Below are 26,688 nucleotides of genomic sequence, written 5' to 3' on the forward strand. Positions count from 1 at the left end.
TGGCTGCTCGCGTCTGTATTTGATATTTTACCAGTTTATACATTTAGTGACTGTCAGGTCGGAGGTTTCTCTGGAAACATCGTCCAGTGTCCCAAATATCTGGAAGCACTTCCTAGTTCAGGGAATGCAGTGACAACTGTGTCTGGTGCCCCGTGAGCCTGAGATTTCCTGGAGGGGGGAGAAGTAGGAGGTACTGTCCGCCTCGCACTTGCTCTTTCACCAAGCAGGATTGTCCCCAGGAGGGCAATCGCTCCATAATCCCAGTGGGAATCCCTTTGAGGGTGTTGCTGGTTTAGCTCACTGAGCTAAATCACTGGCTATTAAAGCAGACCAAGCAGGCCAGCAGCACGGTTCGATCCCGTACCAGCCTCCCCGAACAGGCGCCGGAATGTGGCGACTAGGGGCTTTTCACAGTAACTTCATTGAAGCCTACTCGTGACAATAAGCGATTTTCATTTTCATTTCTTCTGTAATCCCAGTGGGAATTCTCTGGGAGATTATTGCCCCATAATCCCAGTGGGAATCCTTTGAGCACCATAATCCCAGCTGGTGTACTCTGTGCTGTTTTGCCCTGTCGACAGGCTTCACTGATATTGGGTGCTGATTGAGCAGAGGAAGAAACAGGCAGCTTCCATACCTCATTGTTGTGGCTTCTCAAACTCTGCACTTCGGTAAATTACAGCAGCTGTCCCCCCCCCCCCCCCCCCGGAGATATTTTATTGTAGATTATTAATGCAATGGTGGTCTCTCCTCTCCAATTGGGAGTTGACTGTTGTGGGATTAGGGCTATTTTGGGAGGCTGGAGGTGATATCTTTTCATTGTAGTAATTGCGCTCTTCCACAGGGTGGCACTTGCGAGCTGTTAGCCATACCTTGGGGGTTTTGTTCCAGCTCTTTTCAACAGCGTTAAAGAGACAGAAGTAAGAACTAGCTGCCTGTTGGCTTTTTGCAGGGACCCACCCGGATGTACCCAAGTCCAGGGAACTTGGGACATAGGCTGGAAGAGAAAAGAGTCAAGTCTGCCATTTGTCTGCCAAGGTACTAATGGAGTGTAACCAGCTCAATCCTGTGTGCAGGAACCTGTTGTATCCTGAACGAGTAACCCCACAGCTTGCCTCTTATTCTGAGTCTGTCATCCATGGATCCAGACTCCCTCTCCCCCAGACCCCCACTCTCCCCCCCCTCCTACGATCCCCCAGCTCACCCCCCCTGATTCCCCCATCTCTTCCCAACACCTTCCTCCCTCTAACCAACTCGCCCATCTCCCTGACCCCCCCCCCCCCATTCCATAAGAACTAGGAGCAGAATTAGGCCATTCGGCCTATCGGCTCTGCTCCGCCATTGGTTCATCCCCATTCTTCTGCCTTCTCCCCATAACCCCTGATCCCCTTATTAATCAAGAACCTATCTATCTGTCTTAAAGACATTCAGTGATTTAGCCACCGCCTTCCGCGGCAGAGTTCCACAGATTCACACCCTCTGCCTGAAGAAATTCCTCCTCATCTCTGTTTTAAAGGATCGTCCCTTTAAATGAAATGAAATGAAAATCGCTTATTGTCACGAGTAGGCTTCAATGAAGTTACTGTGAAAAAACCCTAGTCGCCACATTCCGGCGCCTGTCCGGGGAGGCTGGTATGGGAATTTAGTCTGAGATTGTGCCCTCTGCTTCTAGCTTTTCCAACAAATGGGAACATCCTCTCCACGTCCACTCTATCCGGGCCTCGCAGTATCTTGTACGTTTCAATAAAAACCCCCCTCATCCTTCTAAACTCCCCCTTCCCGATTACCCTCACCAGCTCACCCACCCACCTCCCTCCCTTCCCCGACTCCTCCCTGCCATCAACACCACCCTCCCCCGACTCCTCTCCCTTTCCTGCCCCCTCGACCCAACACCCCTCTCTCCCCATCCAGTCCTGTAGCCACCTGGGGTGGCCACTGCCCAACACAAAATGGAAGATTACAAAGAATGCAGGGAAAATGGACATGTTGCAAAAGCAAGCAGCTTGCAAAAGCACTTGTGTATTCTGACTGCTGCAGAAACCAGGCAGCACTGTGAAAGAAAACAAGTTAGCATACTAATGAGGCGATACAGGGCGATTCCCAGGTACAATGGAAACAAGTTAACTCAAATCGCTACAGTGAATAGAAGGCCAGACTTCTCGGCGCCAAGAAAGTCCAAAACAATAAGCCCCAAGAGCCGCCCAGTGATCGAGGGACTGCCCTGTTATTGGGGAAATTCAAATCAATCGATTGGGAAGAGACCCAATCGATTGCGAGTGTATTGAGGGTTCGCCCAGGTGGGCACGAGACCCTGGGAGACGCATAAGACAGAGACCCAGACCCCAGCTCTCTCTCTCAGCCAGCCTCTCCTTGACCAGCTCTCTCAGCCGGCCCCCCCAACAAGAACACCTTTGTAGCAGCTCTCGAACTTGACCACGGAGAGGAGAGGCTTGGTCAGCAGCCACCACCAAGTAAGTGTCGCACAACGCACGCTACGAGAGTAGACACTCCTGACCCCTTTAGTCCACACCGACTGGAAGCCTGCGGATCCAGGACAAAGCTAGAGGCCGTTGTTCCCTGATCCGGCAGTTCCCTTATTCCAGATAAGTATTGGCCTGTTAGTGGTAGGATTAGCCTAGTCTTGTAGTTTTATATGCATAATTAGTAGATAACTGTATTATAATAACCGTGTCTTGTTTGAACTTATTAACTGGTGTATGGAGTTATTGGTCTGAACTTGAACTTGAAACTTGTGGTGGTATCTTAACGATACCTGGCGACTCTAGAGCTAAGGAACGAAACAGAGCCAAATTGACCCAGAACCAGCAACATTTAATTAAGAATTTTCTAAGTTTCAATGATTTTTCAAAACTCTAGAGAGTTTTCTCCTCAATGCCACCATACCAGGAATTAGTCTGGTGAACCTCTTTTGCAATTCTTCTCTGGCAAGTATATCCTTCCTCAGGTGACGGTACCAAAACTGTGGAGAGAGGGAAAATGTCAGGAGCTGGAGGGCGGCACAATTCACGTTAGCCCCTTACAGGCAGAAACGGGGGAATTCATAACAGGGAACAAAGAAATGGCTGAGGAACTAAATCTGCTTCTCTCTTCACAAAGGAATAATGTACCACAAGTTCTGAGTAACTCAAGTTTTAGTGAGAAGCTGAAGGAAATTAGTATTTGTAGGAAAATGGTTTGGGGGTAATTAATGGGATTGAAGGTGGATAAATCTCTTGGGCCGGATAATCTTCATTCCAGAGTTTTTAGGTGAGCGGCCCTCGAAATAGAGACCCATTGGTGGCTATTTTCCTAAATTCTTTGGACTCAGGGTAGCTAATATAACCTCGCTGTTCAAAAAGGGAGGTAGAAAAAACAGGGATCTATTGAGCAGTGAGCCTAACGTCGGTAATAAGGAAGTTGCTGGAGTCCATTATCAAGGATTTCATAGCACAAAATTTGGAAAGCAGTGGTGTGATCAAACAAAGTCAGCATAGATTTACAAAAGGGAAATCACGCCTGACAAATTACTAGAACTCTTTGAAGATGGAACTAGTAGAGTTGATCCGGGAGAACTGGTGGATGTGGTTTATTTAGACAGAAGTTTTCCAACCAGGTCTCACATAACAGATTACTGTGTAAAGCTGAAGCCCGATGTTGCTAAGTGTTACTTTTACTTAATTGCTGTTTTATTAACCTTTGCTCTAGAGTCACCAGGTATCTTTCTGATACCACCACGAGGTTCAAAGCCAAGTGATCAATAACTCAATACACCAGTTAGTAGGCTTCAAATCAATACACATTTATTATACACACAGTCAATCACTATTCATGCATAAAACTCTTACTAAACTATCACGACTACTAAAGGCCTATACTTAGCTTTCGAATGGCCCACCAGGTCAGAGGAACAATGGCCTTTGTCCGGTTCTGAATCTGCTGGCTTCAAGCTGGTATGGAATAGTAGCTAGGAGCATCTATCTCGTAGCGTGCGTTGACTGGAGACATACTTGGTTGGTGCAGCTGGTGGGCAGGTCTCTCCTTGCTGGGAGTCACGGTCAAAAGTTCTTTGAGAGCTGCCGAGAGCGAATTGAACTTGGGGACTCTACTTTATAGTCCCCAGGGGTTTCGCGCCCTTATGGGCGGACCCGGACTTGGTCCCAATTAATTGGACCATGTCCCAATCGTTCTAATCGATTTCTCCAATACCGAAGGTGGTCCCTGATCGTTGGGCGGGCCCTATGTATCCGTTGGCCTGCCTTTGTCCTGGCTCCCGCTGGCACCGGGGAGTCTGGTTTGGTCCAGATTGATTCAATGTTTCTAATTGTTCCTGGGGATCGCTCATTAGTATGTAGATGGCTATTGGTTTCGGTTCTGTCTGGGTTCTGCAAATCTTTTTTAAAAAATAATTTTATTCAAATTTTTCAACAACAAATTTTCTTCCAAGGTGTAGAAATAAACAGAAAGAGAAATCCCCCCCAATACAAAACAATGGATTAATAACTTAACAATACAATAAAGAAGAAAATAGCAAACACACCGTCGCAAAAACAAACCCTCCTTAACGGACCCCGAACCCCCCCCCCCCCAGGGTTGCTGCTGAGATTGACCACCCTCTAACCCTCCACCAGAAGATTGAGAAAAGGCTGCCACCGCCGGAAGAACCCTTGTACCGACCCCCTCAGGGCAAACTTAACCTTCTCCAGCCTGATGAACCCAGCCATGTCATTAATCCAGGCCTCCAGGCTCAGGGGCTTCGTGTCCCTCCACTGTAAGAGAATCCTACCCCGGGCTACTAGAGACGCAAAGGTCTCTCTCGCCTCCTGCACTCCCGGCTCCGATGCTACCCCAAAGATCGCGAGCCCCCAGCCTGGCTCCACCTTGGAACCGACCACCTTGGACAAAGTCCCCACCACCCCCATCCAAAACCCCTCCAACGCCGGGCACGCCCAGAAAATGTGGGTGTGGTTCGCCAGGCCTCCCGAACACCTCCCACACCTGTCCTCTCCCCCAAAGAACCGGCTCATCCTGGCCCCAGTCATGTGCGCCCTATGCAGCACCTTCAGCTGAATTAAGCTGAGCCGTGCGCAAGAAGAGGACGGGTTCACCCTCCCCAGGGCGTCCGCCCACGTCCCAGTGCCGATCCCTTCCCCTAGCTCCTCCTCCCACTTCGCTTTCAGCTTGTCCACCGAGGCGTCCTCTTCCTGCATCACCTGATAAATTGCCGAGATCCTACCCTCACCGACCCACGACCCCAAGAGCACCCTATCCTGCACCCACCTTCCGCAATAGCGGAAACTCCGCCACCTGCCGCTTAACAAACGCCCTAATCTGCATGTACCTGAAAGCATTCCCAGGGGAGAGACCCCACCTCCCCTCCAACTCCTCTAAAGTCGCAAACTTCCCATCGAGGAAAAGGTCCCCCATCCGCCTGATGCCTGCCCTATGCCAACTCAAAAAACCACCATCTATTTTCCCTGGTGCAAACCGGTGATTGCCCCTTATCAGGGCCCGCACTGAGGCCTTCACTTCCCCCCTATGCCGCCTCCACTACGCCCCCAAATTTGGAGGGACGCCACCACTAACGGACTCGTAGAGTACCTTGCCGGTGGGAGCGGGGCCGTCACCAATGCCTCCAAACTCGTACCCACACAGGACGCCACCTCCAACCTCTTCCATGCGGCACCCTCCCCCTCCATCACCCACCTACGAATCATTGCCACGTTCACAGCCCAGTAATACCCACACAAGTTGGGCAACGCCAAGCCACCTACCTCCCTTCCTCGCTCCAGGAATACCCTCCTCACTCTCGGGGTCTTCCGCACCCACACGAACCCCAGAATGCTCTTATTCACCCTCTTTAAAAAAGCCTTCGGAATCAATATGGGGAGGCACTGGAAAAGAAACAAAAACCTCGGGAGCACAGTCTTCTTAACTGACTGGACCCTACCCGCCAAAGAAAGTGGCAGCGCGTCCCACCTCCTGAACTCCTCCTCCATCTGTTCCACCAGCCTCGAAAAGTTTAGCCTATGCAAGGCCCCCCCAGCTATCTGGACCCCAAGATATCTAAAGCTCCTCTCCGCCCTTTTCAACAGGAGTTCTCCTATCTCCCTCTCCTGGTCCCCCAGGTGCAGCACAAACAGCTCACTCTTCCCCACTGAGCTTGTAGCCCGAAAAATCCCCAAACTCCCCAAGTATCTTCAACACCTCTGGCATCCCCCCCCCCCCCCCCCGGATCCGCGATGTACAACAGTAAATCATCTGCGTACAACGACAACCGGTACTCCCCCCCCCCCCCCCCCCCGCACAATCCCCCTCCTCGAATCCCTCAGCGCCATGGCCAAGGGCTCAATTGCTAACGCGAAGAGCAGGGGAGACAAGGGTCACCCCTGCCTCGTCCCCCGGGAAAGCCGAAAGTCCTCCTTCTTCCTACCATTTGTCACCACACTCGCTACCGGGGAGCTATACAGCAACCTCACCCAGCTAATGAATCCCTCACCAAACCCAAACCTCCTCAGCACTTCCCACAGGTAGCTCCATTCCACCCTGTCAAAGGCCTTCTCCGCATCCATCGATACTACTATTTCCACCTCCCCATCCGCCGATGCCATCATCATAACATTAAGAAGCCGGCGTACATTGACATTCAGCTGCCAAACCCCGTTTGGTCCTCATGGATAACCATCGGGACCACATCTTCCACCCTCCTGGACAGTATCTTAGCCAACAACTTTGCGTCCACGTTGAGGAGCGAAATCGGCCTGTAGGACCCACACTGGAGGGGGTCCTTATCCCGCTTCAGGATCAGTGAGATTATTGCTCGAGACATCGCCGGGGGCAGAGCCCCCCCCCCCTCCCTCGCCTCATTCAGGGTCCTCACTAGCAGCGGGCCCAGCAGATCTGAAAACTTCTTATAGAACTCCACCGGGAACCCGTCAGGTCCCGGTGCTTTCCCCGTCTGCATGCTCCCCAGCGCCTCCATCAGCTCCTCCAACTCGATTGGGGCCCCCAGACCCTCCACCCGCTCATCCTCTACTCTTGGGAACTCCAGCTTATCCAAAAAGCGGTCCATCCCGCCCACCTCCCTAGGGGACACCGCCCGGTACAGCCCCTCGTAAAAGGATCTGAACACCCCATTAATGTCCCTGCCACTCCGCACCAAGTTCTCTCCTGCGTCTGTGACTCCCCCCATCTCTCTCGCTGCCTCCCGCCTCCGGAGCTGGTGGGCCAGCATCCGACTTGCCTTCTCCCCGTACTCATATACCGCCCCCTGCGCCCTCCTCCACTGCGCCGCCACCTTCCGGGTGGTCAGTATATCGAACTCCGCTTGGAGGCTGCAACGCTTCCTCAGAAGCCCCTCCATTTCTTCCACCAACCTCTCCCTCTCAACCCTCTCCGTGCGCCCGAATAGATATCAGCTCCCCTCTAACCACCGCCTTCAGCGCTTCCCAAACCACCCCAACTTGCACCTCCCCGTTATCGTTGGCTTCCAAATACCCCTCTATGCCCCTGCGGACCCGCCCGCATACTTCCTCCTCTGCCAGAAGCCCCACATCTAACCTCCACAGCGGGCGCTGACCCTTCCCCTCCCCCAGCTCCAGCGAATGCGGAGCATGGTCAGATATGACTATCGCTGAATACTCCGCCCCCACCACTCTCGGGATTAGCGCCCTGCTGAGAACAAAAAAGTCAATCCGGGAATAAGCCTTGTGGACATGGGAGAAAAAGGAGAACTCCCTGCCTCCCGGCCTCAAAAACCTCCAAGGGTCTACCCCTCCCATCTGATCCATGAACCCACTCAACACCGAGGCCGTCGCCGGCCTCTTGCCCGTCCTAGACTTCGAACGATCCAGCGCTGGACCCAACACAGTATTAAAGTCCCCTCCCAAGATCAAGCCCCCCCCCCCCGTCTTCAGGTCCAGGATCCGGCTCAACATTCGCCGCATGAAGCCCGCATCATCCCAGTTGGGGACGTACACGTTAACCAGAACCACCCGCTCCCCTTGAAGTCTACTACTCACCATTACGTACCTACTTGCACTGTCCGCACCACACTCGACGCAACAAACGACAAGCTCTTGCAAACTAAGATCGCCACCCCTCGATTCTTCGCATCTAGTCCCGAGTGAAACACCTGCCCCACCCAGCCTCACCTGATCTGCCACCTTAAGGTGCGTCTCCTGGAGCATAGCCACGTCCGCTCCCAGCCCCTTCAGGTGCGCCAAGACCCGGGACCACTTCACCGGTCCATTCAGCCCCCTCACATTCCATGTGACCAGCCGAATCTGGGGGGTCTTTTCCATGTGACCAGCCGAATCTGGGGGAGGGGTCTTCCCCCTCCCTCTGCGCAGATCAGCCATAGCTCTCCCTCGGCTCACCATGTGGCCGCAGAACCCCCCAGGCCCGTTCCCCACGGTGGCAGATCCCCACCTCAACCCCTCCTTTCATCAGCAGTTCCCCTGCAGCAGCAACCCAGTACTCCCTGCCTACTCCCCCCCCCCCCCCCCCCCCAACCTAGGGCCCCCCCTAGCTGCGTAACCCCTTCCATTGCACTTCCGTAAGTCAGCCGACTCCTGCTGACCCCGGCTGCTCCCGCCATCCCAACGACCCCCCGATGCGACATAACCACCATTCCCCCCTCCCTGTGCTGGCCCCGCCCACTACTCCTCCAGCGCAGGAAGAAAACCCGCGCTTCCATCCCAAACCCCCCCCCCCTCCCCCCGACCCAACACGCGGGCACATGACCCAGCTGGACCGCGAGCAGCTCCCCAGCCCTCCACCAGTGAAAATACGAAAAAGCACCCCAATAAATAAATAACAGCCCCAAAAAGCGAAAAGGCAGAACAGCAAAAAGGCAACATCAAACACAGCCAATAAAATGAAAGGATACCAAGGAGGACAGAGCCTCCGGACTATATACATCATTCTCCTCCCCCCCCCCCCCCCCCCCCCAAAGTCCTCAGTTCGAGTCCAACTTCTCTGCCTGGACAAAGGCCCAGGCCTCCTCCGGAGAATCAAAGTAGAGCTAGCGGTCCTTGTAAGTGACCCAGAGGCGAGCCGGCTGTATCAGGCCAAATTTGACCCCTTCCTGTGAAGCACTCCCTTCGCCCGACTGAAACCAGCCCTTCTCTTCACCACCTCCGCGCTCCAGTCCTCGTAGGTCCTGATCTCTGCGTTCTCCCACTTGCTGCTCCTTTCCTTCTTCGCCCATCTCAGCACGCACTCACGGTCAACGAAGCGGTGAAACCGGACCAGCAGCGCCCTAGGTGGCTCCTTTGGCCAGGGCTTCCTCAACAGCACCCGATGGGCACCCTCCAGCTCCAAGGGTCCTTGGAACGACCCCGCGCCCATTAACGAGTTCAGCATCACAACCACGTAGGCCCCCAAATCCGAACCTTCCAGCCCCTCCGGGAGGCCCAGAATCCGCAGGTTCTTCCGATGGGATCGGTTCTCCATCTCCTCCATCCTTGCCAGCCATTTCTTGTGAAGCGCCTAGTGCGATTCCACCTTCACTGCCAGGCCCAGGAGTTCGTCCTCGCTCTCCGAGGCCTTTTGCCATAGCTCTCGGATCTCCGCACCCAGAGCCGTCGGAGTCACCATAAGCTTGTCCAATGAGGCCTTACAACGGTTCCAGGATCTGTCTTCAGCTCTCTGAAGCAGCAATGGAGCAGCTCCTGCGCCCATTGCTGCCGGTTCCCCGCCCACTGCCATCTTGCTTTTCCTGCCTCGCACCTTTCTCTGCTCCAAAGCCGATTTTTTGACCGCTCCGCTCCTGGTCCAGTCCATCCACCGGCAGATAAGCACAGTGGATGTGTTCCCACCCGGGGAAAAGTCCAACCAGCACCGCTGCGGGCCCTTAAAAGAGCCCAAAAGACCAAAAATAGCGGGAGCTACCGAACGTGCGGCTTAGCTCCGCATCACCGCAATCGGAAGTCGGGTTCTGCAAATCTTAATACACAGGAAACCTTGCACCTGCTTGTTTTCCTGTGGCTGGCCAATTTTCCCTGTATTCTTTGCGGGCATCCATTTAGGGATCGGGAAGTGGCCACCCCAGGTGGCTACACCGAGATGGATAGAAACCAAAAATAAAATGCTGGAAAATCTCAGCAGGTCTGGCAGCATCTGTAGGAAGAGAAAAGAGCAAACATCGAGTCCAGCTGACCCTTTGAGATGGATAGAAAGCTGGTTTGCAGACAGGAAGCAAAAGTCGAAATGGGTCTTTTTCCGACTGGCAGTGACCCGTGGGGTACCACAGGGATCTGTGTTTGGACCTCAACTGTTCACATTGCGTATTACTACAGGTGCAGGGATGTCTTGGTGAGGCCACGCCTGGAATATTGTGTGCGGTTTTGGTCTCCTTATCTGAGGATCCTTATCAGAAGATACAAAGTTGAGTGGGAGGATGAGCTGTGAGTGGGATGCAGAGATGCTTCAGCAGGATTTGGACAGGCTGAGTGAGTGGGCATATACAGTTTTAAAAAAAAATAATTTAGAGTACCCAATTCATTTTTACCAATTAAGGGGCCAATTATTGCCAATCCACCTACCCTGCACATCTTTGGATGCAAAGACACGGAGACTCCGCAAACACACGGAGAACGTGCAAACTCCACATGGACAGTGACCCAGAGCGGGGATCGAACCTGGGACCTCAGCAGCGTGAGGCAGCAATGCTAACCACTGCGCTGCCCTGAGTGGGCATATACATGGCGGATGCAGTAATAATAATCTTTTATTAGTGTCACAAGTAGGTTTACATCAACACTGCAACGAAGTTACTGTGAAAAGCCCCTAGTCACCACACTCCAGCGCCTGTTCAGGTACACGGAGAGAGAATTCAGACTGTCCAATTCACGTAACAGCACGTCTTTGGGGACTTGTGGGAGGAAACCAGAGTGCCCAGATGAAACCCATGCAGAGACCTGGGAGAATGCGCAGACTCCGCTCAACGACCCAAGCCAGGAATCGAACCTAGGACCCTGGCACTGTGAAGCAACTGTGCTAACCACTGTGCTACCGTGTCGTGAGATAATATGGATAAATGGGAGGTTATCCACTTCGGTAGCAAAAATAGGAAGGTAGATTATTTATATGGGTGCAAATTGAGAGGGAAAAATACTCAATAAGACCTTGGTGTCCTCGTGCATCAGTCACAAAGTAAGTGCACGGATATAGCAGGTAGTAAAGAAGTATGTTGGCCTTCATAGCGAGAAATTTGAGTTCAAGGATAGGCATCAACATTTCAGGTCACTGCTTCCTCTGGCTACTTCCAATGCATTTATCAAGTGGAATGGGAGGGAGGGACAAAACTGAACTAGTCTACCTCTGAGCACAGAGTTTGAGGATAGAAACTGCATTGCAGAGATGCTGTAGAAAGCTCCCTATAGTTGTCTCAGGTGTAGAGCACTTGAACAGCCAGTGTGTCAGATCACCCTAATCCAGAATATGTTAAAATCTTAAATCAGCAAGCAAATCCCATCAACCTTTTCCAGTATAAATTCCATTGCAGCTCAAGAAATGAATTCATCTCCAAAATGTCCAGTTCAAACTTTATTTGTATTAACACAGTACAAAAGTTGATGACTGTTAATCATTCTCAGGTGTTTTTCGTCCAATGCCCCCTCCCCCCCAAAATAAAACAGTCCCACCTTTCCCAGTAAACTGAAAAATTAGCTTCTATGGAACAGGAACAAAGCTACCCCAAACATTTGTTTAAAAAAAATAAAAAAATTTAAGAGAACCCAATTATTTTTTTTCCAATTAAGGGGCAATTTAGTGTGGCCAATCCACCTACCCTGCACATCTTTGGGTTGTGGGGGCGAAACCCACGTAGACACGGGGAGAATGTGCAAACTCGACACGGACAGTGACCCACAGCCACATTCGAACCTGGGATCTCGGTGCCGTGAGGCAGCAGTGCTAACCACTGTCAAAATATTTGTTTGGTGTAAAAGGAGAAAGCAGAAGCAAAGGGTCCCCCTGCACAGGATCAAGCCGAGAATCTAAGGGATAGGAACGTATTAATTAGGAGAAGTTGGCAATTCAGCCCTTTGAACCTGTGCTGCCATTCAATCAGATCATGGCTGATTGTTGTACTGGTAATATCACTGGACTAGAAATCCAAAATACCAGGGGCACGGGTTCAAATCCCACCATAACAACTAGTGGAATTTAAATTCAATGAATAAAATCAGGAATTGAAAGCGAGTTTTGGTGATGGCGACCGTGACAACTATCGACTGTTGTAAAACCCCATCAGGTTCACTAATGTCCTCCTTTAGGGAAGGAAATCTGCCATCCTTACCCGGTCTGGCCGACACGTGACCCCAGAGCTATGTGGGTGACTCTTAACTGCCCTCTGAAATGACCAAGCGAGACACTCCGTTCAAGGGCAATTAGGGATGGACAACAAATGCTGGGCCTTGCCAGCAAAGCCCACATCCAGAAAAGATTAAGTAAAAAAAAACATGAATATCTATTGAGATGGAATGCGCTCCCAATCCAAGTCCTCCTCATTCAGCCTCACTCCTACACTTGCTATAGGCCACCCTATATTGATTACATTTAAAATTTCCATCCTTGTGTTGAATCCACGGCCTGGCTCTTCCTTATCTCAAAATCCCTACAGTGCAGGAGGCAGCCATTTGGCCCATCAATTCTGCCAAAGACAGCACTGTGATGCAGTGGTTAGCACTGCTGCCTCACGGCGCCACGGTTCCAGGTTCGATCCCTGCTCCGGGTCACTGTCCGTGTGGAGTTTGCGCATTCTCCCAGTGTCTGCGTGGGTTTCGCCCCCACAACCCAAAAGATGTGCAGGGTAGGTGGGCTGGCCACGCTAAATTTTTTTATTTTTTTTATTTTATAAATTTAGATTACCCAATAATTTTTTCCAATTAAGCGGCAATTTAGCGTGGCCAATCCACCTACTCTGCACATTTTAGGGTTGTGGGGGCGAAACCCACGCAGACACGGGGAGAATGTGCAAACTCCACACGGACAGAATGTGCAAACTCCACACGGACAGTGACGGGATCGAACCTGGGACCTCAGCGCCGTGAGGCAGTTGTGCTAACCACTAGGCCACCGTGTTGCCCTCTGGCCACGCTAAATTGAGCCTTCATTGGAAAGATGTGTTTTTTTTAAATTACTTCTGGTCGGTCTGATTACAAGAACGGGCGGGAAGCAACAAAATACTGCAGATAAAACGGCGAGGTAACACCAGTGGCTAGCACTGTGGCTTCACAGATTCAGGGTACCAGGTTCGATTCCCCAATGGGTCATGGTCTGTGCGGAGTCTGCACATTGTCCCCGTGTCTGCGTGGGTTTCCTCTGGGTGCTCCGGTTTCCTCCCACAGTCCAAAGGCTTGCAGGTTTAGCGAATGCTAAATTGCCCTTAGTGTCCAAAAGGTTAGATGGGGTTATTGGGTTACGGGGATAGGGTGGACGCAAGGGCTTAAGTGGGTCGGTGGGGACTCGATGGGCCGAATGGCCTCCTTCTGCACTGTATGTTCTGTGTAGGTGCTGCAGGTCAGGCAGTGGCCAGAGCGGTGGCACACTTTGCATTTCGGGTTGATGACCTGCTCTTTCACCCTATGCAGAGGGATGCTGTGTGACCAGCTACCTGGGCAGCTAGCCCTGCACAAAACCACAGCGACTCCACAGACTGCAGCAAAACCGATCACTGGCAGTCCCAGACACCGCGAGGGTTGCAGAGTCCATCCAAACCAAACCCCGGGCCTCCAGTTAGTCGGAACCCAGAAGCGGAGACATCAGAGTAATATGGAGTTCCAGTTGGGCGGGGGATCGACGGGGAGGGTCAGGTGTTGTCACCTTAGTCAGAAAATGTCTCACATCCATTTACACACTTTGAAATTCAGTAACTTATTCCGACAAGCGTCATAATCATATTGTGCACATCAAAAACTTTTACAAATTGCAGCAAGACTAACCATCAATCAGCAGCAAGACTAATCATCAGTCAGTCAGTGGTACCTGGGAGAACTCCCCAGCTCTTCGTGTACCGTCCAGGGATCTCCCCCACCCACAATGCAGGTGGGCTCTCAGTTTAATTTTCCACGGAAAGGACAGAATTTCCAACATTGTGGATCTCCCGCAGAACTCCACCAGGACTGCGAGCAGGGACAACACCTGCAAACCTCTGAAGTTGGATCTTCTAACTGCTGAGCCACTTCCAGGGGAAATCAAGCCAGTGTTACAGACCAAGTGCTGGAAAATGGGATCAGAATAGATAGGTGCTTGATGGCCAGCATGGAATCGATGGACCTAAGGGCCTCTTTTTCTGCTGCAAAATTCTATGACCAAGTCCTGTAAGCATGTGCCAGTCAGTACCAGGTCTGCTGCTCTAATCTAGAAGGGCAAAAGTGGGATTGAGAGTCATTGAAATCTCTCGCCTCCAGTGAATTGCACAGAGCCACCAAGGCAATGGGTGAAACAAAGCAACGGCAGTTCCTCAGCCAACACGCAAGTGCGCAGCAAATAAATACATTTCTGTGGCTCTGCTAATGTAGCATGGGGAGTAAAACCTGTGAAAAGGAGGGTTTTCACTTCAAAAAGCTGGAGCCTGAGGCAATTATTCAAAGCCACATATCCCTGGCCCTCTCTCGTCGGAGGCAGTTACAGGTGCAAGTACTGGGGCCCCTCAGACATTTGGCCCCTCGAGCCTGCTCTGCCATTCAATAAGGTCATGACTGAACTACTTCAAAGCCACTTCCCTGCTCACTCCCCAGAGAGTTCCCCCTCTGCTAACATACAGCCTCTGGTGCACCAGAGATTCCTGGTCATGGTGGCGCCCGCTCAGAGGTGGCTAGAGGAGGAGGATACACCACTGCTCATCGATCCGTAACTCCCGGAGCCTTTCATCGCCTCTTGGAGACTTAGCAGAGCCTGCGGCTCCTTGCTCTGCATGGCGCTGCAGAAGAGTCGAACGTGCTCCTTCAGTTCATCGATCTGCCGCTGGGCACTGTTGTTCTGCCGGATTAGGTCTTTTGTTTTCAATGTGATCTCCAGCAACCCTGACCGGCTCAGGATCTCCACCGTGTTGCGGAAGCGCCGTTCCTTGGCGGGACAGGGAATCGGTCTGGAGGCTCGAGCAGCCGGTCTCGTGGCGTCGCCAGTGGGTGACTGGGCGCTGGGAGCACAGGAAAACACAGAGGGGGTGAAGGAGTTGGAGGAGGAGGAGGAGGGTGGGGGCGAGGAGGAGGAAGAGCAGGAGGTGTATGACGGCCACGAGTGCAGCGATTCAGAGGATTCAGACGGAGATGCAGGATTCGGAGAGAGCACTGGCGATGGGGAGACAGAGTCAAACTGACCGAAGAGGTTCGCTGCTCCAAAGCTGGGCGGCCGCTGAGTGTCAGGTGACTCGCTGTTGGCCACTGGCCCCACATGCGAGGTTTGCTCATTTCTGGCAGGTTCCACCTCGCCCAGGCACAACCGTTTGCTCTTGCTGTGGTCGGTAGTCCTGACATCCTGAGCCAGGCAGTGCCCCGCCTGCGTCGGCCTGCTGCCGGCGTCCTGGCTTTTGTGCGGGTGAGGGGCTATCCTTGGGTAGGAATTTAATATCGGGAGATAGGTGTCTATCCCAACCCCACCTTTCGCCTCGGCCTTCTGCGATTTGAAAGAAGCTGCCAACGGCTGTCGAATGAAGACGACTCGGGCCTGGCCTGGTGTACCGAGTGTGCGCTGGCTTCCCCAGGCCTGCAGCTGGGCCTGAACAAATTGGCTTCTTGATGGAACGGGCAAAGGCTGTTCAAAACATGGCAATGGGAAAAACAGAATTAGAATCCAATTGTTTAACGGCCACCCCCGCGCACACCCACTCAATGCCAGCATGCATGCACCCAGCCCCCACAATTATTCAATGCGAGTGCATGACAAGATGGCGCCCATCAGCTGTACAAGAATAATACATCATAAACATTCACACAGTCACTGCCATCTAAGTGGCCGTCCTATTTGCCAGTCAAACAGTGAACACATGCAGACTGACAATAGCGAGGTCAGGTGCCCCGCAGTGTGGGCAGACGGGCCGGGGGGCGGGGTTACTCCAATGCAAACAGCAATGCTGGAAACAGGCAGAGTAACAGCTCCTGGCATTTGAGTATTCACACTGCAAATGGCTTTCTTTTGACCAAATTAACTATCCCCTTTGAAATTAAGAAACTTCAATGTCTTGTTTTAAGAACATGCTGGGCAGGAAGTCACAACCTAACAAAGGCATTAAAACCATCAAAAACTGTATTTGCTACAGTAACACCCAGTGCTTTTGAACACAAATTGAAGCAGCCCTTTAAAGCGAATGAAGATTATTGCCCAGAATCTCCATTCGTACATCGTGCAAGCCGAGGATCCACACCACCTACTGACTCCAACGGCAGTTCACTCTGGCAGGATGTTTCCTGCTCTCGCCGAGTTACAGTTCCACAGGGTTACATTGTGTATGTGTGAATCTGAGCACTGAGCTTAGGAAGACTATTCGCTATGGGGTGGCGTCACATCCTCCTCCTGAGAGCTCCGCAGCAGTGATCAGGAGCGTTGGTCGAGCCTTCCCTTTCACAATTAGCCATGGACAGAGGCCGATTTCAGCCTCTCCCGGGTAAAAAGAACGAGATGTCACCCATTCACACCATTTAATCTCACAGCCACCCTCTGCGCTGACCTCAGAGCGCATGCGCCAGATGGACAAAGTTGCAGCGGCTGCCTTTGCACGTGCCACACAAGAGCATGACTTTACGACAAGTCACCACAGTATTCTTGGTCTTAAAAAGAGGGTTCACTACAGAGGACTGCGGATTAGGGAGGGTCAGTACCTCTTTCAGAAAGACATTCTTCACAATGTAGACAGGAGTCAGGCTGGGGAGCGAGCTTTGCGCAGCGGTGATCCTCTCGGTATGGCTCAACGCAGCTGGCCTCTTGTGCGAGGAACGATCCTCCAAGTCGGTCTGTTCCAGAGTACTCAGATACTCTGAGCTAGTGTCTGAGAACAAAGCAAAGAGGGAGTGACGCAGCCAACAGGTGATGCAGAGACAATACAAACCGGCCATAAGTAAGGGACCTCAAACCTCCTCAACCCAGTGGAAAGGAGCGTGGAAACTAATCGCTGCCTGCTGATCCTGCCATTCATGTCTTTCCGTTCAAATATCCATCCAATTCCCTTTTGAAAGTGTGAATCTGCCCCACTGCCCTTGCAGACATTGCTTTCCAGATCAAAACTTGCGATATAAAGAAATTCCTCCTTCTCTCACACTGGTGTTTTTTGTGCCAATTATTTTAAATCTGCGTACTCTACTTATGACTCTGCCAGTGGAACGTTTCTATCAAAAACTTTCACAATTTGGAATACACGTCAAATATCCCCTTGTGATCTCTATTTTGAGAACAATCCCAATTTCTCTCGTCTCCCCGCATGGCTGAAGTTGCTCTGTCCAGGTACCATTCTGGCAAATCTCCTCGATGTCCTCTCCCAGAATTCAGGCAAAAAACAAAAATAAATCACTGGCCAATCACCCAATTGTTGCCGGTGGGATCTTACTATGCACAAAATGGCTGCCAGGCTTTTCTATAGGGCAGTGATTGTATTCAAAAGTAATGTTTCTACTCAAAGTGCCTTGGGACGAAAAGTGCTTTACAAATGTAGGTTCATTAGGAGGTCAGAGACTCAGGAGAAGGGGTCAGACACTGTAGAGCGAGGAGGAAGAAGCATTTCTTAACCCAAAGGGCTGTGAATCTTGGGGATCCTCTACCCCAGAGTGCTACGGATGCTCAATTACTGAGTAGGTCAAGAATGCTAAAATTGTTAGACTCAAAAGGGAACAATGGCGTCATCTTAATGTAATGGTGGAGCAGACTCGAGGGGCCTCATGACATAGAACCATAGAATCCTTACAGCGCAGAAGGAGTCCATTCGGCCTATCGAGTCTGCATCAACCCTCTGAAAGAGCACCCTACCCATGCCCACTCCCCCACTATCTAACCTGCAGATCACTGGACAATAAGGGGCAATTTTATCATGGCCACTCCACCTAACCTGCACATCTTTGGACTGTGGGAGGAAACCGGAGCACCCGGAGGAAACCCACGCAGACACAGGGAGAGCGTGCAACGTCCACAAAGTTGAACCCGGGTCCCAGGCGCTGTGAGGCAGCAGCGCTGACCCCCTACTCTCATTTCCTGTGCCTTAATTTTTTTTTTTTAATATAATTTTTATTGGAATTTTTTACAGAAAATATAAAACATAACGACAAACAATGAAATGCAACAAAATAACCCATAATAACTAACACCCCTAGACCGTATCGAATTTCCTGTGCCTTAATGGACACAATATTCTATAATGTCCTTGCTTCTGTAATCTATACATCTAAAAATTCTGAAGGAGAAAATCAATCGCCACTTGGAGAGGCAAGGTTTGATCAGGAATAGTCAGCGTAGCTTAGTCAGAGGTCATGCCGAACAAATTTGATTGAATTTTTGAGCATGTGACCAGGCCTAGTGCAGTTGACGTAGTTTACATGGATTTCAGCAAAGCCTTTGACAAGATCCCACATGGGAAAGTTATAAAGAAGGCAAATGCACATGGGATACAGGGTGATTTGATACAGTGGATTCATAAATTCATAATAGGCATAGTGGTAGGATGATGATGAGACGGGTGCTTTAGTGTCTGGAAGCCAGTGTCCAGTGGCGTACCACAGTGGGGCAGGATCAGTTTGCTTGCGGATGACACAAAGTTTGGCTGGTGGTTAACAGTGAGGTCAAGTGTCTTACGTTAGAGGAAGGTATAGACAGGATGGTCACATGGCCAGAAAAGTGGCAGATAATACACTTTAGCAGTAATATGACAAGGAAGTATTCAATGACTGGCATGACACTGGGAAGTTCTGAGGAACAAAGGGACCGTGGCATGTTTGTCCATAGATCTCTGAAAGCAGAAGGGCAGGTTAATAGGGTGGTGAAAAAGACAAATGGGACACTTGCTTTTATCCATCGAGGTATAGATTACAAAAGCAGGGAGGTCATGTTGGAGTTGTATAGAACTTTGGTGAGGCCACAGCTGGAGAACTGTGTGCAGTTCTGGTCGCCACATTATAGGAAGGATGTGATTGCACTCGAGCGGGTGCAGAGGCGATTCACCAGGATGTTGCCTGGGATGGAATATTTAAGTTACGAAGAGAGGTTGGATAGGCTTGGGTTGTTTTCACCGAGACAGAGAAGACTGAGGGGTGACCTGATCAAGGTGTACACGATTATGAGGGGCATGGACGGGGTGGATAGGGAGCAGCTGTTCCCCTTGGTTGAAGGGTCAGTTATGAGGGGATACAAGTTCAAGGTGTGGGGCAGGAGGTTAAGGGGGAATTTGAGGCAAAATATTTTTACCCAGAGGGTGCTGACGGTCTGGAATGCCCCGCCCGAGGGGGTGGTAGAGGCGGGTTGCCTCACATCCTTTTAAAAGTACCTGGATGAGCTTTTGGCACGTCATAACATTCAAGGCTATGGACTAAGTGCTGCAAATGGGATTAGGTCAGGTGTTTTTCACGCGGCGGTGCAGATTTGATGGGCCGGAAGGCCCCTTCTGCGCTGTATTATTCTGTGATCCGAGTAATAAAACTAAGGATCCCATCTGCTTTCTTAAAAACGTTATCAATTTGACCAGCCACCTTCAAAGAGTTGTGGATATGAATCCCCCAGGTCTCTATTCCTGAACCCTCTTTAAAAGTTCTACCCATTTAGTGCGTAACACACCATACATAGTCTGTAAAATGTTAACCATTGCTCCATGCCTCAAGTGTTGCATCCATGCCCGTGCTATGGCTGCCTCGTTAAGCACAACTCACAATATCGAACAACAGAAGATAGAAACAGCTCTGTGAGCCTGCACCCCACCATCCCTTTGCAGGACCAAAGACAAGAACAGTCCTGTTCCTAACATAACCCTGGTCTCTGCATACAAAACCACAGGGGAATGGGAAGAATAAAAACTCATGGAATCTGCATTTCTCTGCAATAGGTTACATGGCTGTAAAAATTCTACACCAGCCATCACGGCCGCAACCTGGAGTGGAAAGATATCTGAGGGAGGCCCAAGGACTGTAGTTAATTCTGGGTCAAAGTGGAGCCTCGGGCTTAGAGTGTGCTGAGTAAAGGGGAAGTAGCAAAATCCTGTGGTTGTTGGAAAACAGAAAGTAATGGAAATCCTCAATGCGATGGCCAGAACCTGCGGAAAGAGCAGACACGTTTGTTGAAGGGTGTGGGGAACCTTCAAATAGAGCAATTTGGAAGAGGCCACATCTCAAACATTAAAATGTCTGTACTCCCCACAATATCTGGCCGTGCCGCAGTGTCCACTTCCAGAGTGTTTATTTTGCCATGGGTAATCTCACTGAAATATATAACATACTGAGGATTTGACCAGGGTAAACGCTGAGGGCACTATTTCCCTTTGGCTGGAGAGTGTAGAACAAGAGGCCATAGTCTCAGGATATGGTTTTAGCTATTGAGGACTGAGACAAGGAGAAGTTCCGTCATTCAAGGGTTGGAAACCATTGGAATTCTTGACATTGGAGAGTTAAGGATGTTTAGTCAGTGCACCTAATCAAGGTCAATTGATTTTAGGGCAGTTAAAGTAGTCAAAGGATACGGCAAGGAATTGGATCACATATGGTTGATCAGCCATGATTTTATTGAATGGCAGATCAGGCTCCAAGGGGCCTACTCTTATTTCCAATGGTAAAGGTTTGCGGTCCCCACTCTAGTGAGCGTAGAGACCACATTTCCATTTGTTAGATCAGAATTCTATACAAAGAGACAGGGTGAAATGTGCATTTCAAATCATCACCAAGTGCCCAGTGTTCTGCATTACCTGAAAACCCCGAATCCTTTTCAGACTCTCCCAGTGACATCCGCTTGCTCTTCCCCATGCTTGCCATGGAATTCCTTTTCTCCGTCTGTCCGTACTGATTGTCCAGCATATTTTCCAATTTAACCGAAACTCCGGTCATCCGGTCCTTCAGACTTTTGCGGGAGGTTCTGGAACTGATGGCCATGGGCAATTTATCCAGCGACATGGTTCTCTGGAGGCATAAAACATTCATAAGGAGAAATATTAATTACCACATCCGGAATTGGAATGCTTCCCATTGAAAGACCTGGCAAAAGGATAGAGTCATAACAACAGAAGAAGTGTCATGTGAGAGTACCTTTAAGAAATGGGTGTTTATTAAATAGCTGCAGTGGATGTACCTTTAAGAGATGGGTATTTAGCAAATAGCTGCAGTGATGTCAGAGTGTGGGTGGAGCTGGGCTGGCTGTCTTTCACTTTGAACAAAAGCTGGTATGTGTCTGTGGGTTTTTATTTTCGTTTTGAGAGCTGGATAGCTGCAGGAAAAGCAAGCAGCTGTACAAGGATCTCTCTGCAATCTAAAGACTGTCTCCAGATCATTTGGGTGATTTCAAAATGATCACTGCTCTCAGTAGAGAATTTAAACCTGATCTCTTGCGTTAAAAAGGGTTATTTGTCTTATGGATGTCGCAAGGAAAGATTAAGGGTTACTTATAGAATATTGTATCTGTGGGTATTGTTGATGTTGATAGTTGTTAAGATGTTTACTGTGTGTGTGTTTAAAGATGTTAACTGGATTTCATAGAATAAACATTGTTTTTGTTTAAAAATACTTTTAGTTCTCTGTTGCATCACAGCTGTAAAGTGGGCCCTTTGCTCCCCATAACCACAATATATTCAAAGCTATGGGTCAGGTGAACTCCATGATACACTTTGGGGTTCTCTAAACCCTGGCCCGTAATAGAAGCCACTCAGTTCATCCAAATCCATTCTGGCTCTGCAGTGAACAATTCAATTAGTCCTATTCCCCGAGTGCTGTCCCCCAGGCTCTGGAAGTTTCTTTTGCCTCAGGTTTCCCTCAGTCCAATTTAACTTTGAAATCATTGATGGTTTCCTCTCCCACCTCCCTCAAAAAGCCATAAAGATAGTGCAGAACCTGCCAAAACAGGTTTTACAGGACACCAGCAGAATTATGACCTCTAGAACGAGAGGGCATAGCCCTAGGATAGGAGGTAGCAAATTTAAAACAGAGTCAAGGAGAAACAATCTCTCTCAAAAGGTTGTGAATCTGTGGAATTCACTACCCCAGAGAGCGGTGGATGCCGGTACAGTGAGTAAATGTGAGTTAAGACATATTTTTAATTGATAATGGGTTGAAGGGTTATGGTAAATGGGCTGGACGGTGCAGTCAAGGCCAGGATGAGGTCAGCCATGATCGAATGGCAGAGCAGACTCAATGGGCCAAATTCTGCTCCTATATCCTATGAACATATGAATTGGAGGATAGTTATCAGAAAAGGCTGAACAGGCCTCTAGAAAAGGTGGAGAGGTGACTCGACGGCGATCTCCAAAATGACAAAGCAGTTTGATGTGGCAGACTTTTCTCTTGTGCATTAGTTGTAAACAAAGTGCAATAAATGCAAGATAAATCCAATCGGGAATTCAGGAGGAATTTCTAAACCTAGAAATTGGAGCTTGTTACCACATTGAGTGGTAGAATAAATCAAGGGGGAAGCTGGATGAACACGTGGGTGGTTGGGATTAAACTATTATGCTGATGCGATCAGTAGGAATGTGGGAGGAGGCAGGTGAGATGCATAAACATTGGCAAACACCAGTCAGGCTGCCGATTATCCCCCTTCTGCGCTGTAAAATTTCTTGCAACTGATCGGCCTCCTTGAGCGAGAGAGCGTGTTGACAATCTGTTCATCAATCGTGGGCCATTGGAGGACAAAAGCTCTCTCGCATGACTGGACAAAGGCCAGCTTTATGCAAATAGACCACTGGAGAGATGGAGAGAGTAAATTTGATGAGTTAGACAGATTTGATCATGGCTGATCTCATCACAGCCTCAACTCCACCGTCCTGCCCGTTCTCCATAACCTTCCAAACCATTACCAATTAAAAATCTGTCTAACTCCTCAAATTCACTGCCTAGTGCCCGCACAAGAAAACCTATCGCGATTTAAGGACACCAAAATGGGAACAGGTGTAATTTACCAACAACCTAAATTTTTACTGGTCACTCTCTGGCACTTCAGGAAATTATAAAAAGCTAGTCAAAGATGCGGGAAGAGGACTTCAGACACACAAAACCTTCCCACATTAACAACCATTGAGGTTTAATCTGCAATTGATTAATGACACAGGGTGCAGCACAGCAAGACCAGAAATGGAATGAAGTGTGAAATAGGAATTTCATTAAACGGGAATTAGCAGTGATTTTTAAAAATCGCTAATCTTTAGACAATTTAAATAGCAAATCCTGAGCAGCTTTTGATGGAGGTCCGGCAGGTATACGGCTGGTATTTTTAACCCTTAGTTCCTGCCTCACAACATGGTGGCTCAAGGGACACGTACAGTGCTTCTTCATATTGTAGGTCACATGGAAAACCAATCCCATATTGAGCACAGACACCGACAACCCTTCCCTCCCAGGACACGTGGCAATTCAGTCCTGTGTTTACACAGGTTTGCAGGGAACTGCCCCGCTTATTTAATTAAACTCCTTCCATCGGACAGGAGATACAAAAGTCTGAGAACACGTACAAACAGATTCAAAGACAGCTTGTTCCCCGCTGTTATCAGACTTCGAAACAACCCTGTTATGGACCGATCTGACTAACACTACACTCCTGTATGCTTCACCCAATGCCAGTGTCTATGCAATTACATTGTGTACCTTGTGTTGCCCCATTTGTGTACTAAATCATCTGTTTGAGCTGCATGCAGGTACATGTAACAATAAACAAATCCAATCCAAACTGCACATCTCCCCATTTACAGCACCCCCACTGGACTCTTCCTCTCCCCAGGCCCCACATTTACCCCCGCAAGACATATACCCTCCCCCATTGGGGTGGCACGGTAGCACAGTGGTTACCACTGTCACTTCACAGCACCAGGGACCCGGGTTCGATTCCCAGTTTGGGTCACTGTGCGGAGTCTGCACATTCTCCCCTTGTCTGCGTGGGTTTCCTCCCACAAGTCCCGATAGACTTGCTGTTAGGTGAATTGGACATTCTGAAGTCTCCCTCTGTGTAACCGAACAGGCTACGGAGTGTGGCGACGAGGGGATTTTCACAGTAACTTCATTACAGTGTTGTCAACCCACTTGTGACAATAAAGATTATTTCCCTCCTCAGACACCCCTCTCCCTCATTCCCTCCATTTGAACTCCCCTCATTCCCTCCATTTGAACTCCCCTCATTCCCTCCATTTGAACTCCCCTCATTCCCTCCATTTGAACTCCCCTCATTCCCTCCATTTGAACCCCCCTCATTCCCTCCATTTGAAACCCCCTCATTCCCTCCATTTGAAACCACCTCATTCCCTCCATGTGAACCCCCCTCATTCCCTCCATGTGAACCCCCCTCATTCCCTCCATGTGAACCCCCCTCATTCCCTCCATGTGAACCTCCCTCATTCCCTCCATGTGAACCCGTGAACCCCCCTCATTCCCTCCATGTGAACCTCCCTCATTCCCTCCATGTGAACCCGTGAACCCCCCTCATTCCCTCCATGTGAACCCCCCTCATTCCCTCCATGTGAACCCCCCTCATTCCCTCCATGTGAACCCCCCTCATTCCCTCCATGTGAATCTCCCTCATTAAGCCGCAGTCTCTGTCGCTCTCCGCCATTTACCGGCCTACACCCGGGGTCGGGGGTCCGGCCTACACCCGGGGTTGGGCCTCCAGCCCCGGTCTCTGAGTCTCCCTCCCGCCGGCCGCTCTCCCTGGGGCTGCCCAGACCTCGCGCTCACCTCCGCCTCCGCCTCCGTCGCCGCCTCGCTCCCGGTCTCTCCGCCGCCGCCGACTCGCTCCCGCTGATTGTTCGCCAGGCACCGCCTCTCACACGAACCTGCTGCCCAGTCCCGGGCCAAACCGCCTCCCTCCTCAGGTTGACCAATAATCGGGATAAGCCCCGGCCGGCTTCGCCAATCAGCGCCCTGGCAGTAGGGTAGGTTGCGCCGCCTCCCCTCCGTCTCCCGTGCGCGGCCGCGTGAGGGCGGCATGATTGACATGCGGTCTCCATGGCGACCCGGCACACGCGCCGCTCCCCGAGTTCTGCAACGTGACCAGGCTGCAGGCTGTAAACACCTGGGAGCAGCAACACATTGGGGGGGACATCCCCAAGATCGGGGGGGGGGGACATCCCCAAGATCGGGGGGGGGGGGACATCCCCAAGATCGGGGGGGGGGGGGACATCCCCAAGATCGGGGGGGGGGACACATCCCCAAGATCGGGGGGGGGGGGGGACATCCCCAAGATCGGGGGGGGGACACATCCCCAAGATCGGGGGGGGGGGGACATCCCCAAGATCGGGGGGGGGGGACATCCCCAAGATCGGGGGGGGGGACATCCCCAAGATCGGGGGGGGGGGGACATCCCCAAGATCGGGGGGGGGGCATCCCCAAGATCGGGGGGGGGGGGGACATCCCCAAGATCGGAGGGGGGGGGACATCCCCAAGATCGGGGGGGGGGACATCCCCAAGATGGGGGGGGGGACATCCCCAAGATCGGGGGGGGGGGGGGGGACATCCCCAAGATCGGGGGGGGGACATCCCCAAGATCGGGGGGGGGGACCATCCCCAAGATCGGGGGGGGGACCATCCCCAAGATCGGGGGGGGGACCATCCCCAAGATGGAGGGGGGGGGACATCCCCAAGATCGGGGGGGGGGGGGACATCCCCAAGATCGGGGGGGGGGGACCATCCCCAAGATGGAGGGGGGGGGAACCATCCCCAAGATGGAGGGGGGGGACCATCCCCAAGATGGGGGGGGGGGGCATCCCCAAGAGGGGGGGGGGGACCATCCCCAAGATGGGGGGGGGGGACCATACCCAAGATCGGGGGGGGGGGGGGGGGGGGAAACCATCCCTAAGATCGGAGGGGGGAACCATCCCCAATATCGGGGGTGGGGGGGAGAAACCATCCCCAAGATCGGTGGTGGGGGGTAAACCATCCCCAAGATGGGGGGGGGGGTGAAGCCATCCCCAAGACAGGGGGGGGGGGCGCATCCATCCCCAAGACAGGGGGGGGCATCCATCTCCAAGAGGGGGGGGGGGGGCATCCATCTCCAAGACAGGGTGTCATCCATCGCTGAGAGGAGGTGCATCCATCCCCAAGACAGGGGGGGGGGGGGGGGGGGGGGGGCAAGTGGGCATCCATCCCTAAGATGGGGGGCATCCATCCCTAAGACGGGGGGGGGGGCAGGACATCCATCCCCAAGACAGGGGGGGGGGACATCCATCCCCAAGACAGGGGGGGACATCCATCCCCAAGACGGGGGGGGGGGGGACATCCATCCCCGAGACAGCGCGGGGGGGGGGGGGGGACATCCATCCCCAAGATGAGGGGGGTGCATTCATCCCCACGACGGGAGGGGGGGGGCATCCATCCCCTAGGGGGGTGGGGAGCATCCATCCCTAAGGCGGGGGAGGGGGGTATCCATCCGCAATACAGGAGGGGGGGTTGGGCATCCATCTCCAAGACAAGGAGGGGGCATCCATCCCCAAGGCATGGGGAGCATCCATCCCCAAAGGGGGGTGGGGGCAGGCATCCATCACCAAGACAAGGGGGTCAGGCATCCATCACCAAGACAAGGGGGTCAGGCATC

At 51.4% G+C, this 26,688-nt stretch overlaps 1 protein-coding gene across 3 annotated transcripts; it reads right to left on the reverse strand.

The window, feature by feature from the left end:
• Positions 1-13,390: 13,390 nt before the first annotated feature.
• LOC119957912 (CLOCK-interacting pacemaker-like) lies at positions 13,391-24,981 on the reverse strand. Of its 3 annotated transcripts, none has more exons than XM_038786105.1 (4): positions 24,932-24,981; positions 20,873-21,083; positions 16,824-16,990; positions 13,391-15,759 (listed from the first exon to the last, which is right to left on the reverse strand). In XM_038786105.1, exons 2-4 carry the CDS (start codon positions 21,075-21,077, stop codon positions 14,812-14,814), a joined length of 1,320 nt encoding a protein of 439 aa, XP_038642033.1. In that variant the 5' UTR covers positions 21,078-21,083; positions 24,932-24,981; the 3' UTR covers positions 13,391-14,811. The 3 variants fall into 3 exon arrangements, with proteins under 3 accessions (XP_038642033.1, XP_038642031.1, XP_038642032.1); XM_038786103.1 differs by lacking the exon at positions 24,932-24,981 and adding an exon at positions 24,834-24,886; XM_038786104.1 differs by lacking the exon at positions 24,932-24,981 and adding an exon at positions 24,716-24,789.
• Positions 24,982-26,688: the final 1,707 nt, after the last annotated feature.

This window comes from Scyliorhinus canicula, chromosome 27 (assembly GCF_902713615.1).
Source record: "Scyliorhinus canicula chromosome 27, sScyCan1.1, whole genome shotgun sequence".
Lineage (NCBI taxonomy): Eukaryota > Metazoa > Chordata > Chondrichthyes > Carcharhiniformes > Scyliorhinidae > Scyliorhinus > Scyliorhinus canicula.

Coding starts and splice junctions, on each gene's coding strand:
- LOC119957912 (XM_038786105.1), bottom strand. CDS start 21,077: ATGTCGCTGGATAAATTGCCCATGGCCATCAGTTCCAGAACCTCCCGC. Junction 16,991..20,872: donor AAAGGATTCGGGGTTTTCAG/GTAATGCAGAAC, acceptor CTTTGTTCTCAG/ACACTAGCTCAGAGTATCTG. Junction 15,760..16,823: donor AGAATGTCTTTCTGAAAGAG/GTACTGACCCTC, acceptor TGTTTTGAACAG/CCTTTGCCCGTTCCATCAAG.